The 20,789-nt window shown below is 37.5% G+C and overlaps 4 protein-coding genes across 4 annotated transcripts; all 4 read left to right on the top strand.

Moving 5' to 3' along the window:
- The first annotated feature begins 996 nt into the window (after positions 1-996).
- Positions 997-2,247, top strand: LOC133992995 (trace amine-associated receptor 13c-like). The gene is made up of 2 exons (XM_062431807.1): positions 997-1,172; positions 1,367-2,247. Exons 1-2 carry the CDS (start codon positions 997-999, stop codon positions 2,175-2,177), a joined length of 987 nt encoding a protein of 328 aa, XP_062287791.1. The 3' UTR covers positions 2,178-2,247.
- A 2,732-nt stretch (positions 2,248-4,979) lies between these two features.
- On the top strand, positions 4,980-12,928 carry LOC133993341 (alpha-tectorin-like). The gene is made up of 16 exons (XM_062432256.1): positions 4,980-5,025; positions 5,289-5,386; positions 6,251-6,334; positions 6,641-6,746; positions 6,881-7,010; positions 7,426-7,672; positions 8,996-9,152; positions 9,526-9,613; positions 9,706-9,768; positions 10,081-10,283; positions 10,665-10,799; positions 11,248-11,435; positions 11,903-12,057; positions 12,204-12,446; positions 12,540-12,702; positions 12,836-12,928. The coding sequence occupies exons 1-16, from the start codon at positions 4,980-4,982 to the stop codon at positions 12,926-12,928; spliced, it is 2,199 nt and encodes a 732-aa protein (XP_062288240.1).
- A 1,469-nt stretch (positions 12,929-14,397) lies between these two features.
- LOC133992980 (trace amine-associated receptor 7e-like) lies at positions 14,398-15,626 on the top strand. Its single transcript, XM_062431788.1, has 2 exons — positions 14,398-14,573; positions 14,790-15,626. The coding sequence occupies exons 1-2, from the start codon at positions 14,398-14,400 to the stop codon at positions 15,598-15,600; spliced, it is 987 nt and encodes a 328-aa protein (XP_062287772.1). The 3' UTR covers positions 15,601-15,626.
- Positions 15,627-19,095: 3,469 nt separating this feature from the next.
- Positions 19,096-20,312, top strand: LOC133992758 (trace amine-associated receptor 7e-like). Its single transcript, XM_062431478.1, has 2 exons — positions 19,096-19,259; positions 19,476-20,312. The coding sequence occupies exons 1-2, from the start codon at positions 19,096-19,098 to the stop codon at positions 20,284-20,286; spliced, it is 975 nt and encodes a 324-aa protein (XP_062287462.1). The 3' UTR covers positions 20,287-20,312.
- The last annotated feature ends 477 nt before the right edge of the window (positions 20,313-20,789 follow it).

The following is a 20,789-nucleotide window of genomic DNA, read 5'->3' as shown; positions in this document are numbered from 1 at the left end:
TTGAACATGAGTTTTAATAATTGTGATAGGCTATTTTGTATTTGATTTCAATCATGTGGTATAAAACATCTGGTGTGCCTTATGAAAGGCCCTTCACACCCACATACACATAGGTGTTTCATATTATTCTTTATAATTAGAATTCTGCTCAGGTTGAGATTGGGTGTTGCTATAGAATAAATTACTTGAGGTCCCAAACGTTAATCAATAGGAATGTCAGAGGTGTCGCTTGTCTGAGCCTAAAAGGTGCCAAAAAGGTTACAGATGAGTGTAGGAAATGTCAATCAACAACAGTCAGTACACAATCACAGAGTGTTGAAGAGAGCCATGTGTCATGAGTCACTTTCACCTTCCTTTCACTGGCTTAACTGGGATGTTCAACCTGAGCTCATAAGCTGCAAGTCTCTTCTCACATCAAGTTATTCTTATTATTTAATTTTGAATCAACATTTTATTTACGTCAGCAAAACCACACACCTCATGATGCATTGAATGTAGCGCATATACAACATGTCCAGACAATCTCCAAGAGAGTTTTTATAACAGAGTTCATGATCTACAAGTAAGAGGGCAAATAACATTTGTCATTGACCCTTTCACTGTCAAATAAAACTGGCTGAAAGTCTCTTTAGTGGTTGATAAATCAGCATGTCAAATATAAATGGTTGAACAGTCATTTTTAGGGAATGAGCATGGACTTTGGCCTGTTTCAGAGTGGGCTGTATTGTGTTCAGTTTGACTCACACTGTGACTAATTTGGTATACTTTAGGTTACAGGTTGACTAAGGGAAGGAAGTGCAAGATTTAGAGGAAAATTAAAATGATGACTACAGGGGGAAAAAATCGGGGGGAAGGACTTCACAGAGAAACAAAAAACTGTAGTCAGGCAACAAGGATGAGGGCATGGCATTGACAAAAGAGATAAATCAGTTGTACAACAGAGAAAGTTGGTCAGATCACTCCCAGAGCTCAGCAGCCTCTCCTTTTCTTTCTCTGATGATGGGGACACTGAATGGAACTGAACTCTGCTTTCCACAACTACTCAACACCTCCTGCAGAAGACCAGAACCTCCTCACTCCGAGTCTGTGCTCATTTACATTCTGCTGTCCTTCATCTCTCTGCTCACTGTGACTCTCAACTTGCTGGTCATCATCTCCATCTCCCACTTCAAGTAGCCAAATCTTTACTAAACAGATACATAGAATGGTTCATGGAAAAGAAAACAGATGTTGAAACTATTTATGATTTTAAACAAAGCTTTGATGTTTTTCTGGTGGGATATTATATGTTTAATATTATATTGGAATATCCATTAATACTGCAAACGTTAATAAGCGTCTTTCCTTTCTGTTCTTTTAAATCCAGGCTGCTTCACACCCCCACCAACCTCCTTCTCCTCTCTCTGGCTGTCTCAGATTTCTTCGTGGGTCTCCTCATGTTGTTTCAAATTGTCCTCAATGGCTGCTGGCTTCTGGGTGACCTCATATGTACTTTGTGTTATGTTTTGAACTACACTATTACTTCTGCCTCAGTAGGAAACATGGTTCTCATATCAGTCGACCGCTATGTGGCCATTTGTGACCCTCTGCATTACCCCAAGAAAGTAAGTGTTAGAGAAGTTACAATCTGTGTTTGCCTTTGTTGGGTCTGTTCTCTTCTTTACAACGGTCTCATTATGCAGGACAACTTGAAACAACCAGGCAGGTATAGTTCCTGCACTGGAGAGTGTGTAGTCATCATTAACTACATTGCAGGAATTGCTGACATTATTTTGACTTTCTTTGGTCCTGTCACTGTCATTGTAGTTCTGTATATGAGAGTATTTATGGTAGCTGTGTCTCAGGCCCGTGCCATGCGATGTCATGTTGTAGCTGTCACACTCCAGCATTCAAAGACTGTAACTGCTAAAAAATCTGAGATAAAAGCAGCCAAGACTCTTGGTGTTGTTATAGTTGTGTTTCTGATATGCCTTTGTCCATACTGTTCATCTCTTGCAGGTCAGAACACCTTGATTGGTTTTACATCTGTGTCCTTAGAGACTTGGATGTTCTATTTCAACTCCTGTCTAAACCCTGTGATCTATGCATTTTGCTACCCCTGGTTTCAAAAATGTGTCAAATTCATTGTTACACTTCAGATACTGCACCCTGACTCCCATGATGCCAACATACTGTAAAGTCAGACTATGGTGTCAGCTATAATTTTTCTGTGAAGAAGGAATAAAGTCAGAATGTATGAATCCAAAAACCTGGACAAATATAAAATATGCCGCAGTTCTATAAAGTGCATTTCTCAGAAATCTGAAGAAGATGTGATCATGTTTTCTATTCTCATTATTCTCCTTATTTAATGTTATATGACTCAAATATAATGTGTTACCTTTCCATAAAACGTGGGCTTTTTTCTATTTATACAGGGAGCTTTTTCACATACGTTCACCTCAAGTTTTGGAACTTTCTGACATACAACAGCATACAAAACCTTGTCCAAAATCAGGATTCAACCAACAGCAGCAATTCAGGCTAAAATAAGCATTAACATGAAACAACATTAGAAGGGTAGTTGAACATGAGTTTTAATAATTGTGATAGGCTATTTTGTATTTGATTTCAATCATGTGGTATAAAACATCTGGTGTGCCTTATGAAAGGCCCTTCACACCCACATACACATAGGTGTTTCATATTATTCTTTATAATTAGAATTCTGCTCAGGTTGAGATTGGGTGTTGCTATAGAATAAATTACTTGAGGTCCCAAACGTTAATCAATAGGAATGTCAGAGGTGTCGCTTGTCTGAGCCTAAAAGGTGCCAAAAAGGTTACAGATGAGTGTAGGAAATGTCAATCAACAACAGTCAGTACACAATCACAGAGTGTTGAAGAGAGCCATGTGTCATGAGTCACTTTCACCTTCCTTTCACTGGCTTAACTGGGATGTTCAACCTGAGCTCATAAGCTGCAAGTCTCTTCTCACATCAAGTTATTCTTATTATTTAATTTTGAATCAACATTTTAATATATATTCAATATAAATGGTTGAACAGTCATTTTTAGGGAAGGAGCTTGGAGTTTTGGTAAACACTAACAGAGAAATATCAAGTTACTGCCAAGGTCTGGGTCAAAATCTTTTTTAATACAGACATGTGAAGATTAATTTCAAAAGGATTGTGAAAAACAAGTAACGATAGTCCTACTGGGTCAAAAGTACCAAAATTAACTTTTGAAAACAGTGTGTTGTTTTTGCTTTGCTTTTGTCGTGTGCACGTGTTTGCGTCTGCAGAGGGATTGTGCCTAAAGTGACGTGATGTAACATTCTAAAGCCGTGCAGCTATTTCATGGTTCTTAATTTGTGATCGGTCGGCCTCGCCTTGACTTTACATATGTCAGTGTTTTTCCTCGGAGGTATAACTCATCACTGACAGCACTTACAATAGATCTGTCGTACTTTTACCTGCCCTGTTGCATTCCAGACAAGTTCTCTGCTTTGAATTCAACATTTGAACTTTAAGATGTTTTTCTTTTGTATTGTCTTTTGTATTTTTTTAAAACACTACATGTACACCCAGTTAAAGATCCCACACACAAGGAATTTGTATTTGCAAACTAAATATAGACATAGCACAGAAAGTCTATTATTCTGGGTGAAAGAAATAAAGGCTAATTTGATTATTATTATTATTTGTAATTATTAATCAATACTTTGGCTTTATCAGATATCAATACTGTATTATTTATATTGCATTATACTGCATTTCTTTATGATAGTTGCATACAAAGCTTAAATAAAGATGATGCAAGATGTATAATAGATTCTAACACATCCTAAATAAGTTGTTGTGTCCCTTCAAAACAGATTATCATATCTTAGAATACAATTTAAAAAGGTATTGATAAGATTGACACACTGTCAAGTTGCAGACACCATCAGCTTAAGTTAATTACATATTTGGAAAACTGGAATGTTGCGTGACAGAGGCCAGTGTGGGAGGACAAAAGGTAACAAGAAGCTGTGACCTTTTTTTTTTTACTCTGCAGGGGAGTTAACAAGATTGTGGACATGTAAAAAGACAGTGCTGTGTCCTCCACACAGACAGACAGTCAAAGAACCCGTGACACTTCTTCTCAAACCCAGAGCTGCTTGACTTCCCTGCTTTTCTACAACAGCTGCAGAGGGTAAGATAACCTGGCATCTCTTGAATCACTTCTTGTCTCCATAGGCTTTAATTTTCATCCAATGGCTGTTCAGATAGCGGAATATAAACAAGAAAAACAAAACATTTTTGAATAGTTAGAAGAACAAACAAACAAACAAACAAAAATATATAGAATACAAAATATATTAAAAGTAATTGTGCATACATCAGATAAAGAGTCTTTTTTTCACACAGCCAATTATCCAGACTTACTACTGATTTTGACTGATTTAGATGTAGAGAAATTGTGGGGGACAGAGCTGCAGCATAAATGATTGCAAATAACAATTACTTCCAAATTACTACTAATTTACCTAAGGTGACATGGTCATTTCAACACTTTTAAAAAAAACCTTCATCAGAATGCAAATGTGGCTGAATGTGGGTTTGAGAAAAAAATCATACCTGGTTGTTTATTTTATTTTGTTCCTTCCTAAAATAAAATGAAAAAGTTTTTATTCAGTAGAATGGCTGTATAATTACAGGTTTGTGTTTCACAATGGGAAAGTATCTTTTTTAATTTAAAAAAAAAATCAGTTTTAACCCCATATGTAGATTTGATGAACCACTTGTAAGAAAACAATTTTTTTTTCACACATTCACACATATTGGGTATGTGGCGCAAGTTCATGCTATTGTATATATTTGTCCCTTTACAAATAAACATTAAATAAAAATGAATATACACCTATCTTAATTTTCCACTTAGACATGCAGTGAAGTTCAAATGTGACTTAAAGTCTACTCAAACTATGTTTCAGCTCCCTGCCAGTGGACCTCCAACATGTTCTGCTTCACACTGTACCTGGCTGCAGTCAGCCTGCTGACAGGTAAGACAGCTTCAAAACTCAAACACTGCCACACTGACTTTATTCACTTAGCAACCATTTTGTAAGTATATTGTGATTGGGATGCAAGTAGGCCCAACATGTGTCAAGCTCATTGACCAGACCAGAAGTTAACATGTTAGCCCTCATCGCTCTGGATTTCTGAGTGGTGATTGATGATGAATTGGGAAATCTGTTTGGTCTTTGGTGTAAGAATCTGCTGTGTGTGTCTCCATATCATAATGTGTGTGTCTCCATATCTTCAGGTACTGCTGCAATAAAGCAGACATTTACCAATTCTGGAGAGATGAACATTGCCACTTGTCCCATCACCTATTATGGACAGACATATGAAAAAGTATATGTGAGTATTATAAAGTGTCAAGTTTAAGATATATACACGTCTTTACACCTACAGTCATTACTGTCCTCTTGTAGCCACCTTTAGTGGAGATTAACCCTTATAAGACAACTTGACTGATATAAAAATGTGGACTGATATTGAAATATGAATGTAACTATTTTTCATGAATCAGGAGATTCAGACTGTTTTATTCCTGTTTTTATTCATCACCAAATTGAAGTTTCCTCCTCCATTAGAAATGTCAGTGATGTAAAGCTGATGAGGCCCCAGAGAGGTTTAATTCTCACATTTTGAATGCAGGGACATAGGAGTGGCTTTATGATAAAAAATAAAAATGCTTTATTAAGTCATTAAATAGACATAATAATTTAATGCAATATATTTCAACTATATGACTAAATAAATGATGAACACACCTTTTCAAGTAAAAGCTGTTCTTATTGCTATTACTGATTAATTTGGTCTGCTCTGTTTTGAACAGGTGGCCTTCAATGCTAGCAGATTTGCAGTTTGCTTCAATGGCTTATACAAACCTGGAATCAAGAATGACTGTATTCTGATGTCTGGAGGGACAGCAGACAGGGGTGATTTGGCAGTACTTACAAAACAAATACCTACCGGATCTGGGGTTCATAAACTTCTTCCAAACCTGAAGAATGCTGGACAATGTGTCAACATAATACCTCTAAAAGATAGTCAACAATCTGAAGTGAGTGTTTTCAGTTTCATGCCTTGTTAATCACTTTGATGTTTTTTGTTTTGTTTTTACTTTTGTTTTTTTGGTGAAATAATAAGAATATTTCAAATCACATCATTTAAAAAACTTTTACTTGTCTGAGTGTCTTTCACATTTCCTGTTGACAGATTGAACAAATTGAACTCGGCAACTTCGGCTCACAAGCAATTCTGTCAATCAAGACATATTCTGGGTACACGAATGTTGATGTTGTAAGTATAAGTTCGATCTATGCCGAAAAATATGTAAGATTTGATACATGGATATACTTTAAAAAGTGTGATGTGAGTCTGTGAAACAGATCATACGTCCAGATTCAGGAGCTGGATCAGTATCTAACACTAGTCAGTTGTTGAAGCATTCTAGCAACCTACATAGAGATGCTCCATGTTCATGAATCACTGGTGTTCAGGAGACTCACATTACTTTACTTTGGTTTTCAAAGTTTTAGCTTTAGTTCAGTTGTAGTCTTGACTTAGTGTTTCCAGTCATAGTGGATGTTTTTTGGTACTTTGTAGGTGGCTGATGCACAGGTTGATGGCCAAACGGTTTCTAAGCAGAAATTTCGGACAACTGAAACGAGCAAGGGTGTCATCACAGATATGAGTGGATGCAGACTCTCAGGTTAGTAAATCCAAGGTTGATTTGGGGCCTCAAAAGCAGAACTGTAAAATTTAAAATGTTATTTGTTTGGCTTTATAAAACATATACTTTGGTTAGTAAAGCCTTTACTTATTTAAACCTCTCCCAATTCCCAGGTGTTGTGTATAAGACAAATACGACAGTAAAGGACCCAAACATCTGCTCTACTGTTACCTGTGATGTAACTGGTGCCGCTACTGCCGTCAGTTATTGTGGCCCCAATGAGCGTTGCCAGGACGATGGCAGGTAAATATTTTTGCTTCATATTTGGAAGGAAATGCTGACTGATACAGATAATTAATTTCCCATTCATGACAAAACAAAAACTTGATGAGGGCTTCAGTTGTCTACTGTGTTAACGAGAAGTCTGTTTACTTGTTTATATGATTTATTATTAGTCTATGGAAAATGACGTTAATGCTGTTCAAGTGATGTGACCTTTCACCTCTTGGTTTGATCAGCTTTACTGTTCCATCAAAATGGAAATAATTTCTTTCTATTTACAGTTTTCATGACACATATTGTCATCATTTCTCCATTATTTTCTATTTTTTGTTTTTTCGTGGGTGTTTCCAGTTCATGTTTGTTACCGGTCTTTTCATCAGTCACATTCTAATTGTGTTATTCTCTATTTGTGTCTGTCTCTTCCTGCCTCCATCAGTTGCGGCTTGCACACTACTACATGCACGATGACAGGCTCCACCGTCATCGATTTCATTGGCAGAGTTAACTTTGTCCCAGATCGATGTGCATACAATTTAATGAAGTCCTCATCAGTCCCAGACTTCCAGGTTCTGGGGGTTTTCCAGGAACGACGCCGTAAAGATATGAGTTTTTTGGACCATGTGATACTGCAGCTGGATGGTCCAGGTGTTCAGATTTCTCTGGAACAAGGTGGCAGAGTTCAGGTAAGTTAGGTACTGCCACAATTGGCAAAGTAATGAATTAGTCTGTAAAGTACTGTAATGTGTAATTACAGCTCATTAATCGCTGATGATTAAGGTGTTATGTGCCCCAGTTTTTTGTGAAGCCCCTACAATCAGATATCACCCAAAACTGAGAGAACCATGACATATTTGGTGCAAAAGCAATAGGTTGAAATATGACACAGCACACTCATGAATTCTGGGATTACTCATATAAAGTCATAGGCATGGACAGAACACAGGAATGCAGGTTTACACACCCATACACACACACACACATACACACACACACACACACACACACACACACACACACACACACACACACACACACACACACACACACACACACACACACACACACACCCTACACACACACACACACACACACACACACAACCTTGTTTTCAGCAAGACAAAAAATACAGACTCAGACCCATACTGTAGTTCAAATTAAAATTAAATTAATGTGAAAAACTAAGATTAAAACGTCTTTGTTATAACATGGTGATAAAATAAATAAAATGGGTGATGCAGCCTAATATTAGCACAGAGACAATAAAAAGAAAAAAACAGAACACTGCCAGAAGTAATTCACACAAATGCATTCACAAATCAAAGTAATTTAAAAAATAAAATAAAATTGCTGAATGACTGAGATGGCTAATTTTGAGAGTGCTTATCACAATTTATGAATATTTATCATATTTAAACTTCTTTTAAAAACACTTTCCACTGTTATCATTAGCATATATGATGTCTCTGTTTGGCCGCATATGCACAGAGAAGAAAAGAGAAGAAACTACTAGATATTGTTTTGCAGGTTTATGGTTTAGGGTTAACAATTTACAATAGTAATACAATTTAAATAGTTATACAGTAGTAAGTTAAAGTAAAGCAATCTGAGGAACTTTTCAGGGGAAGAGAAGAACAACCTTTGTGCCTTCTACTCATTATGACAGCATGTGGTGGTTGTAAAAAGAAATTGCACCATCTAAGGCCATTTATGAAAGCAAAGTGATGTAGTTCTTCCATTCTGCCACTAAAGGGCAGGCCAAGGCACACTATCTGAAGCTCCATTTGTGCTAGACAAACATGTTACAGCTGACGGTAGAGCAATGCATAATGATAATGTGGCCATTGCCTCCTCTACTCGCTCCTTGTGAAATAACATGAAATAACAAAAAAATCATAATAATGTCAAATCAAATCACCGAATGCCACTGTGCGATCCTGTGGGTATGAAAACAGTGTCTCTGTGTATAGTGATATTTGAATGAGTTTCTCCTCTCTGCTGTGATGAAGCTGGACAACAAATTGTTGGCACTCAACGCCACCCCTGCAGTTTTCCACGGTGTGGAGCTCTTTAAAGACCAGATAGGTGTGACTGCTAAGATGTCAGCATCCAAATACACAGTTACTGTAGTCTTTGATGGCACCACTGCACAGATCCACATGACTGGTAAGGACAAATTAAATTCCAGATATATATATATATATATATATATATATATATATATATATATATATATATATATACTATTTGAACACAGCATAGAAAGCGTCAACACAATATTTTATGTCGATATATATATATATATATATATTTTATGTCGATATATATATATATATATATTTAAACAGACTATCGACATAAAATATTGTGTTGACGCTTTCTATGCTGTGTTCAAATAGTATAAAACATTTCAATAAAATTATACCTGTTTTAACAGACATCTGTCTTATGAATCAGTGAATGGCAGCTGTCATTTAGGGTCTTAATGTGTTGGTCCACTTTCAAAGTTTGACTCACATTCTCTCCTGAAACTGTCCAGGACCAAGTGGAGCACCCGTGCAAGGTTTATGTGGTAATTCCAACAGGACTGTTAGTGAAGAGGGAGTCTCTAAATACAGCGCCTCTGGGTAAGATCACAAACGCGCCAATTTAAATGAAAGGGCTTTTAATGCAAACCTGTTGTCCAGTCTTTGATCTTTTGCTGTTTGTCACCCCATAGTTGTAAGACACAGCATGATGACGCTGCTGACAGTACGATCAACTGCAATGCCACAACTAAATGGTAAAAGTAAACCCTCATAAACACAGCACATTCATCTCTGTGGTATGCTACTTTGTCAAGCAAAGTCATGTGACGTCTTTTGACCTATTAGGATACTCAAACTATCCACTTTTGCATGGGGACAGTTCACAGTGTATCATAAAGTTTAAGGTGTACACTACATTTGTCCTATGTTTCAGCTCCAGCAGGGCTCACAAAATTAAACTTGATAATGAAACTATAGTCAATGCAATTGAGAAATCCATTTGTATTGTTTCTCCTTGCTGACTGGACTTTCATGCCCCATTTTCCTACTCTGCTTTATTACAACAGGTGTAATCTCCTAAAACAGACTCCCTTCACTGCTTGCAACATGCACGTTGACCCAAAGCCTTTCATCACTGCCTGTACACAGACTTTGTGCAAATACCCTGCAGTGGATGGTCTCAAATGCCAGTTCTTGGAGGCCTACGCCAGAGCCTGCTACCACCGCAGCAATGTCAAAGTGAAAGGCTGGAGGTCAAAGAGCAGCTGCTGTAAGACAGTCTTTCAGTTTCTTCTGTTCTAAGATGAGATAAAACTATAACATGATAAATGAACAAGAGAAGAATCCTGCATGGGTCCAGTTGCTCAGTACTGGAAGTGAAACAATACCTACCTCCACTCAGAATCAATTCAAGACCTGATGTGAACCTGAAGAACGGGTTTAATTTTAAGCTTTTCAGATGTATTGTATCACTGTATTGTAATTTTTATTTTGCGATTCCTCTTATTTATTTTTCATTTGAAAATGATATCTATTCGTGTGTGTGTGTGTGTGTGTGTGTGTGTGTGTGTGTGTGTGCGTGTGTGTGTGCGTGCGTGTGTGCGTGCGTGCGTGCGTGCGTGTGTGTGTGTGTGTGTGTGTGTGTTTGCAGCTGATGTCACTCGGGCCTGTCAGGACAAATTCTGCAGTGCTCATGAGTTCTGTGGTGAGAAGACCAACAGTCGGGGAACCCGCTGTGTCTGCCGAGCCTTTTTTGCCTCCAAATACAGATCTACTGACACTTTTGGTACGTCAGCTATGACACAAGAAAGTCTCAGCTACTGGATTTTGGGATGGATTTTTTTTTTCTTTGAGTGAGAGCTGTTTGTGGAATAGCACACCATAACACCCATAGACCTCATATTAGATTCCAATATCAAGCTAAAACATACCTTCTTACAAATCAAGTAGCATTTGTTTATTGCTGTCTTCTTCCATTAGTCTCAATAATAGAGTGTCATTTAAGTGTCATTAAAAACATTTTTTTATTTGCACAGAATAGTTATGATTATTATGAACCATTAATCTTCTCAATCTTGCATGTAGTAGTATTCAGAATGAGTGTTAAAAAGATCAAATGCAAAAATGCACGAAACTCTCAACAGGAAAATGATAACCCACCTAAAATATTATTTTCAATGTTGCATTTATGTTAGCATGTTCCTCATCTGTGCTTTTGCTATATACATTTTCAGGTGAGCCGACAGTCTGCGAGCATAAGTCTGCATCACTAACTCTGGCTGGTTGTCTTTTGGAAGACAAAGGCATTGACTACTCTGTCCTCCACCTCAGTGACGAGTCCTGTAAAGGTGAAATAGACAATCTGACCCACATGGTGACGTTCAACTTCAATAGCAAGAACACTTGTGGTACAGTGATTGTGGTGAGTATTAAGCCTTGCCTAATACGTCACAATTAGGGAGGGACAGAGAATTTGACTGAACTCAATTTTCATTCCATCCTCCAATATTCAACGTATAAATGCATGATATAGAAACTTGAGGTCTCCGAGTGCACATACACTGAGAATGGACTTCACAGTGAAGTAGGAGACATCTTGTCCAATTTCTGAAATAATATATATTTGCATATTTATTGTTTATGGGTTGGGTTATGAGAAGGAGTAGATGTTATTTTATGAATTTCTAACAAGGTAATTCAACTTTTTGTAGAAAAAACATTTTTTTAAAATTATTATTCAAAGCAGAGTATTTTTCTTTGTCTTAAAACATATCTGGAGGGTATCTCTAAATAATCACTTTTTTAAATAATCATTTAATAACCTAATGACTGGTTATGGGTAGACTTGCATGAGAAGTAACAATGTCAGCATCTGTTTGACCATTCTAGGCAAACAACAGTCAAGTTATCTACAAGAACACCGTCATGACACGGAACAGCTCCATGTACGGCCTGATCGACCGTCACAACAAAGGACATATTGACTTTTCCTGTGCATACACTCAGCCAGATATCAAGAGCTTGGGCATCAAAATCAAACAGAGGTGTGCGGTGGTTGCATAGCATGTCGTTCCAGATGTGTTGAACAAAATTACTTTTAAGGCTGACTTAGCTTCCCTTGGTTTTTGTGTAGCTTGGTATAGTTACAAAGTGAAAGCGGGAGGCAACTGATGATGTCTTTCCTTTCCAGCTCCGTGAACCAGAAGATTGCATCTGGACAATGGATGTACAATCTGACAATGACAGTATACACTGACCCTGAGAGTAAGGACCCGATTCAGTCAGGCGCAGATATTCAACTGGATCAGAATATCTGGGTGGAGCTGAAGACGGAAGGGCTAGATGAACAAATTGTTGTGGTGACCGACTCCTGCTGGGCAACAGATCAGCCATCACCAAGCGGGAACTTAAGATATGACCTCATCATCAAAGGGTGAGCCACACAGACATGCTCATGGTGACCAAACTTGTGTCTTTGTTGTTGATGAACAGTACCTGTCATGTCTGCTTTCCTGTTTCTGAGCAGCTGCCCTAACCCTGCAGACCAGACAGTGAAGGTTGAGGGCAACGGAGTGGGCACATCCAACCGCTTCTCTTACAGCACGTTCCGGTTCTCTGGCCAAAGTGACAATATCTATCTGCACTGCAGAGTCAAACTTTGTGTCCCGAAGGGTAATGCCTGTGTCCCGGTAATTCAAGTTCTTGACTATACTCACAAAAAACACATATGAAATTATTAAGTGTCAAATGTAAAAATATTGGCACATATTTGCTTTTGCTAACCCTAAACCTTAATCTCTCCATGTTTAAACTTCCTCCCAGAATTGTAGCCACAGTGCAAGGAGGCGCAGATCTGAGCCGTCAAAATATGAGGATGAAAACCCTGGCCTCATCACCATGACTTGGACTGCTTAGGTAAACTAGATTAATGGCATCTGAGCAGAATGTCCAGATTATCTATGATCTCTGATTATCTATATGTCTTTTTCTACCCCTGGTTTAGAAAATGTCCTATGCTCATTGTTACACTTCAGATACTGCAGTCTGACTACTATGATACCAATAATATATAAGTTTCTGTAGTGAAACCTTTCTTTAAAAATAGAAATATTATAAATTAAGAGTACACTGTCTCTATGAATGTATACACACTGCTCCATTGTTTTCCTTATATTGTTACTGTCAGTCATAATCACACTGGAAGGGAAATACCATAAAATATTTACTCTATATATCTTTCAAATACTTTCCTCAACTTTACATGAACACACAATGATGAGTTTCTAAACATTTTGAAGATGATCTGGATAACTCCCACAATTCATATCCCAAAAGATCTAAAATATAAATTCAAGTAATTTATAACAGATACTCTCAGTAAATTTAATTCTGAATTAAATTAAATAAATGATTAGATTTGGCATAATATTATTTTAACAATTTTTATGTGATTTTGTTTTTTAACACATAATTCTACAAGTTTATAAAGATAGATTATCTGAAAACTAAACCAGGAACACATGAAAAGTAAACTGGCACAGATCAGATCATGTGCAGAAACATTCAATAAGCTCAACTGTAGAATAAATGTTAAGGCTGTAGTTATATTGTATTACAGAGTAATGCTGTATGCATATATGTATTTACACAAATCTCTTTAAAAAATGTTTTTTTCATAGAGTGTTTTTAGAAACTGACAATTTAGCTGGAAGATGAGTATCTCTTGGTGACTGTAAAATAAAGCACATCATTTGCTGTTTTAATCCCTTACACAGATTTCTTGGCCCTGTTCACACCTGGCATTAAAATGTGTCTTGGATGATCTAATCACAAGTGGACAGCTCTAAGTGTGTCAGTGTATCCAAACACTGTTATCTATGTCTTTCTACCCCTGGTTTAGAAAATGTCTTACACTCATTGTTACACTTTAAGTACTGCAGTCTGACTCCTGTGATATCAAGAGAAACACTGTAAAGTATCTGTGGTGAAAGCTTTTCTTTAAAATGAGATTTATAGGTTACTATTAATAATACTAAAGCTTATGTTCTTGCAAAAGTACACTGTCTCTTTGAATGTATACATACTCCTCCATTGCCTTCTTTACTTTGTTGATGCCAATAAAAGATTTACTCTGTATTTGTTTCAAATACTTTTCTCACCATTACATGAACACACGATGATGACAGTTTCTAGATATGTTTCATATCCCAAAAGATCCCAACTTAAAATGTAAATTTAAATAACAAAAAGAAAACCCAAAACACAAAGACAAGGGGGGGGGGTCCATGTCCAAGAAATGCAGATGAGTTGGAGAGAACAAGGAGATAAAAGAACTGTGTGGACAAGAGATTGCTCAGAGAGCTCAACAGCCTCTCCTCTTTCTCATGACTGAGACTATGGAGGAAGTTGATCTCTGCTTTCCACAACTCCTCAACACCTCCTGCAGGAAGCCAGAATCTCCTCACACTAATACTGTGCTTGTTTACATTGTGCTGTCCTTCATCTCTCTGCTCACTGCAGCTCTCAACCTGCTGGTCATCATTTCCATCACCCACTTCAGGCAGATAATCTTCACTGCATAAGCAAATACATTGATATATTGTGGTTTGATTTTCAGGGAAGAGTGGCTTCAGACTTGCATATGTGCTAGCCATGAGGTCTTTATATACTGTTTGCTAGTCTATTTAGTCATACTGTGGTTTGTCATCATTACAACTTTTTGCAAAACTACTCTTAATATTTCTTATAATGTTCATGTGATTTTATCTCACTGCAGGCAGCTCCACACTCCCACCAATCTTGTCCTCCTCTCTCTGGCTGTCTCAGACTTTCTTGTGGGCCTCCTGCTGATGCCTGCTGAAATCCTGTTGACAGAGACCTGTTGGATCCTGGGTGACATCCTGTGTGCTCTGTATTATCTGTTACCTATCATAATAATATCTGCCTCCGTTGGAAACATGGTGCTCATATCAGTTGATCGCTATGTAGCAATTGTTGACCCTCTGCATTACCCCACAAAAGTCACTAATAGAATAGTTACAATTTGTATTTGCCTGTGTTGGATTTGTTCTGTTTTCTATGGCATCATCCTTTTATATGATAACCTAAAGCAACCAGGCAGGTATAATTCCTGCTATGGAGAATGTGTGGTGAATATTACAGGAGCTGTTGACCTTGTTTTGACCTTCATTATTCCCATTTCTGTCATCGTAGTTCTGTATATGAGAGTATTTGTGGTGGCTGTGTCTCAGGCTCGTGCTATGAGGTCCAGCATTACAGCTGTTTCAATCCAACTTTCAGTGAAAGTAACAGTTAAAAAATCTGAGATTAAAGCAGCAAGAACTCTTGGTATTGTTATAGTTGTGTTTCTGATGTGTTACTCTCCATATTACTGTGTGTCTCTCACTGGCCAGGGCATCATGATTGGTACTGCAACTGAGGTCTTCATGAGTTATCTGATGTATTTTAACTCTTGTTTAAACCCTGTCATATATGCATTTTTCTACCCCTGGTTTAAAAAAACCATTCGACTCATTCTTACTCTTAAGATACTGCAGCCTGATACTTGTGACGCCAACATACTGTAGCCAGAGACTGTAGAATGAGTGAAAAGGTTATACAGTAGTTATGTTGTATTGCAGTGTAATGTTGTATGCATATATCTATTTACACGATTCTCTTTAAAAACTGTTTCCATGTATCTCTTCGTGACTGTAATATAACGTACATCATTTACTATTTTTATCCCTTACATGCCTCTTTGTTGGTACAGTCACATCCATAAAATATGTAAATTTGTAAAGAAGACAATGTTGGTAATGAAATGATCTACAGGCTCTGGAGTAACCAGTTAATTGAACATAAAAACCCCAAAAGCATCCAGCAACAGTAGTCTGACACAGATTTCTTGGCCCTGTTCACACATGGCATTAAAATGTGTCTTGAGTGATCCGATCACAAGTGGACAGCTCTAACAATGTCAGTTCACATTTCCCTGTTTGTCTCGATTGACCAGTTGTGATCGGATGTAACTTCCCACATTTCTGCTTGCAAATACTGAATGTGGTGCAGGAAAGGGAAAACTTGGGAGAAACTCAGCACCAAGACATTTCTCCATAATACAGCGGCTGAGATTGACACTAAAATGAGAATATCTGGTTCACCTCAAAGGTCAATCCACCTTAAGTGAGCCTGGAAAAACTGTAATAAGCAGATGGAAAACAAGACATGGGAACCTTGCTTCAGTCTTGAGGAATTGTAGCTTTTATTCACAGAAAAATACCCTCTACTGTACTGCTACTGTACTGCTATTGCACCGCTACATCCACAGCTGTAATGCTGTCTTCATATTTTCTGATCACCAGCCCCCTTGTTGTTTCTTACTTTAATATGAATGTGAAATAATGTTAACTTTCATAAAGAATGTGGCAACATGTGGCCCAGACCACCGCTGAATGTGATCTGAGTGACTGGATCTCAATGTGCCCTCAATGCGTCATGAGTGCTTTGACACCTGTAAATGTGAAGTATCAAACAAAAAAGTAACGACAAAGAACAACAAAGATGTATATAAATGTCAGGTTCAAACAGGGCCTTTGTTTCATTCATTTTTCATTAAAAGACCCAGTTTGGTCTTTTTTCTAACACATTCTAATGGTTTCACTTGCTGTATGTGTAACATAAAAATAAAATAAACTGACAATAAATCTACATCAAAGTGGTCTTCATCTAAAATCCCACATCATTATGTTCAGTAGCGGCTGGTGACAAAAATGTTTGGGGAGGCGCAGTTTAGTTTAGTGTCAGACAAACCATAACACCACTTCTTACTGCAGCAAAAAAAGAAAAAGAGAAAAAAAATCTAAAAACAACACAACACACTGTAATGTTGCCTAAACACAGACAGTATAATAGTATTATTATCATGTTATTAATAGTAATATAAATAACAACAACCAAAAATATCATGGTATTAATATTAAATAGTATAATTTATGTTCTCTAAGACTATGTTAAATGTAGCCTGGCGAAATTAAACCAGCACAGGACACAGAAATATTTTTTTGTGGTCTTTATTCTGAGCAGGATATTTGAATAATCAGTTTAGATTTTAAAAAAATAGTAAAAGCTATGTAGCTGTTGTAAAAAAAAAAAAACAAAAAAAAAAAACATCAACAGCTGAGGACTCTACTTTATTCACAGTAACACTCACATCCTTATGTTTAGATACGTTTGAATGACAGCTGCCATCTAGTGGTCATTTTAATTATGACCCCGAGCAGTAGTGCAGCTCTGTCATTTACATACTGTGAGTGGACAGATTTCCTTATTCAGAGGTGGTGGGTTGGCTGGCTGGTATAAACCAGTTTTGGATTTTGCCACAGGCAGGAGAATGCTGTTCGTTTCCCATATCCAGCCAAGAGTGTGACATTCCAACAATCAATCGGAACAGTTTAAAAAAAAAAAACTTAACTATGATTGTCCCCTAACCTTTACCCCATGATTATTGTAGCTATGACAACAAAGGTCACCTAACTTAGGAAGGAAATAGTATCAAAAACAAACAAACCCGACATTCTGAAGCTTGCAGGCCAACTGGAACCACTTTCATGAGACCAACAAATGAATTTCGAGTTCAGAGGATCACATATGACATTAACTGGAGACCAAACCAAGTCTAAAATGAGAGCAAATAATAGTTAAACTAGGTGACCAGAGACATGACTCTGGTGGGAAAAATATAGGTGGCTCTTTGCTAGACTTTCTTGTGGGCCTCCTGTTGATGCCCCTTGAAATCCTGTTGACAGAGACCTTATGGATTCTGGGAGACATCATGTGTGCTCTGTATTATCTGTTACCTTTCGTCATAATCGCTTCCTCCGTAGGAAATAGGGAAATAATTAAAAGGCCACTACCAGAAGACTTGAGGGTTCTAGAGGGTTCATAAGATAAAAGCAACTCTGATAAATAGTAAAGGATTAAGACTATTAAGAGCTTTATAAACCAATAAAAGGATATTTAAATCAATTCTAGAGTAAACAGGTAGCCAGTCCAGAGACTTAAAAATCGGTGTAATGTGTGCTCTCTTTCTGGTCTTCGTCAGCAGACTTGTTTATGAATTCTGAATTAACTATAACTGACATATATTCTTTTATGGGAGACCAGAAAGCATAGCATTACAGTAGTCCAATCCGCAGATAATAAAAGCGTGCATTAGCGTCTCTGTACTGGCTTGAGAGAGAAATGGTTGAAATCTGGCAATGTTTTTTAAATGATAAAATGCAGTCTTGGTGACATTTCTAATGTGGGGTTCAAAACTTAGATTTGAATCAAAGATGACTCCTAAGTTGGCTCTTGTCTGCTTTGGCAAGTATTTTCATTTTATATGATTACCTGAAGCAACTGTGTCACTATTACAGCCAGCGATATATTGATTGGTTCTTCAGTTGAGGTCTTTATGATTTTTCTGATGTATTTTAACTCCTGTCTAAACCCTGTTACCTATGTCTTTTTGTACCCCTGGTTTATAAAATGTCTAATGTTCATTGTTACACTTCAGATACTGCAGTCTGACTCCTATGATACCAACATACTGTCAAGAAACCGTAAAGTGTTTATATTTGGCATAATATAATCATTTAAATGTGATTTTGTTTTTTAACACATAGTTGTAAAAGCTTGTAGGAATAGATTTTCAGGTACATAAACCTTGCTTACATTTTTATTAGAGATTAAACAAAGAACACATGAAAAGTAAAGTGGCACAGAGTAAATCATGATCAGAAACTTTCAATGAGCTCATCTGAGAGAATGGTGGATAAAAACAAACAATATTCTGAATAATCAAGACCCAATTATCCCCAAAATACTAACAACTGGGTTTACTTCGCTGGAGTGCTGCTTGTACACCATGAAAACAGAACCCTGTGATACACAGAGCAAGAGAGGAGGGAGGTCCATGTCCAAGAAATGCAGATGAGTTGAGGTGAGAGAGCAAGGTGATTAATGAACTGTGTGGACAAGAGATTGCTCAGAAGGCTTTCAGAGCTCAACAGCCTCTCCTCTTTCTCATGACTGAGACTATGGGGGAAGTTGATCTCTGCTTTCCACAACTCCTCAACACCTCCTGCAGGAAGCCAGAATCTCCTCACTCTAATACTGTGCTTATTTACATTGTGCTGTCCTTCATCTGTCTGCTCACTGCAGCTCTCAACCTGCTGGTCATCATTTCCATCACCCACTTCAGGCAGATAATCTTCACTGCATAAGCAAATACATTGATATATTGTGGTTTGATTTTCAGGAAAAAGCGGCTTAAGACTTGCACATGTGTTAGCCATGAGGTCTTTACATACTGTTTGCTAGTCTATTTAGTCATACTGTGGTTTGTCATCATTACAACTTTTTGCAAAACTACTCTTAATATTTCTTATAATGTTCATGTGATTTTATCTCACTGCAGGCAGCTCCACACCCCCACCAATCTTGTCCTCCTCTCTCTGGCTGTCTCAGACTTTCTTGTTGGTGTTCTGCTGATGCCTGCTGAAATCCTGTTGACAGAGACCTGTTGGATCTTGGGTGACATCCTGTGTGCTCTGTATTATCTGTTACCTATCATAATACTATCTGCCTCCGTTGGAAACATGGTGCTCATATCAGTTGATCGCTATGTAGCAATTGTTGACCCTCTGCATTACCCCACAAAAGTCACTAAAAGAATAGTTACAATTTGTATTTGCCTGTGTTGGATTTGTTCTGTTTTCTATGGCATCATCCTTTTATATGATAACCTAAAGCAACCAGGCAGGTATAATTCCTGCTATGGAGAATGTGTGGTGAATATTACAGGAGCTGTTGACCTTGTTTTGGCTTTCATTATTCCCATTTCTGTCATCGTAGTTCTGTATATGAGAGTATTTGTGGTGGCTGTGTCTCAGGCTCGTGCTATGAGGTCCAGCATTACAGCTGTTTCAATCCAACTTTCAGTGAAAGTAACAGTTAAAAAATCTGAGATTAAAGCAGCAAGAACTCTTGGTATTGTTATAGTTGTGTTTCTGATGTGTTACTCTCCATATTACTGTGTGTCTCTCACTGGCCAGGGCATCATGATTGGTACTGCAACTGAGGTCTTCATGATTTATCTGATGTATTTTAACTCTTGTTTAAACCCTGTCATATATGCATTTTTCTACCCCTGGTTTAAAAAAACCATTCGACTCATTCTTACTCTTAAGATACTGCAGCCTGATACTTGTGACGCCAACATACTGTAGCCAGAGACTGTAGAATGAGTGAAAAGGTTATACAGTAGTTATGTTGTATTGCAGTGTAATGTTGTATGCATATATCTATTTACACGATTCTCTTTAAAAACTGTTTCCATGTATCTCTTCGTGACTGTAATATAACGTACATCATTTACTATTTTTATCCCTTACATGCTTCTTTGTTGGTACAGTCACATCCATAAAATATGTAAATTTGTAAAGACGATAATGTTGATGGTGAAATGATCTACAGGCTCTGGAGTAACCAGTTAATTGAACATAAAAACCCCAAAAGCATCCAGCAACAGTAGTCTGACACAGATTTCTTTGCCCTGTTCACACCTGGCATTAAAATGTGTCTTGAGTGATCCGATCACAAGTGGACAGCTCTAACAATGTCAGTTCACATCTCCCTGTTTGTCTCGATTGACCAGTTGTGATCGGATGTAACTTCCCACATTTCTGCTTGCAAATACTGAATGTGGTGCAGGAAAGGGAAAACTTGGGAG

The sequence above is a fragment of the Scomber scombrus genome, chromosome 13, assembly GCF_963691925.1.
Source record: "Scomber scombrus chromosome 13, fScoSco1.1, whole genome shotgun sequence".
NCBI classification, from domain to species: domain Eukaryota; kingdom Metazoa; phylum Chordata; class Actinopteri; order Scombriformes; family Scombridae; genus Scomber; species Scomber scombrus.
The sequence above is the reverse complement of the archived record's forward strand: the minus strand, read 5'-3'. Positions and strand labels throughout refer to the sequence as shown.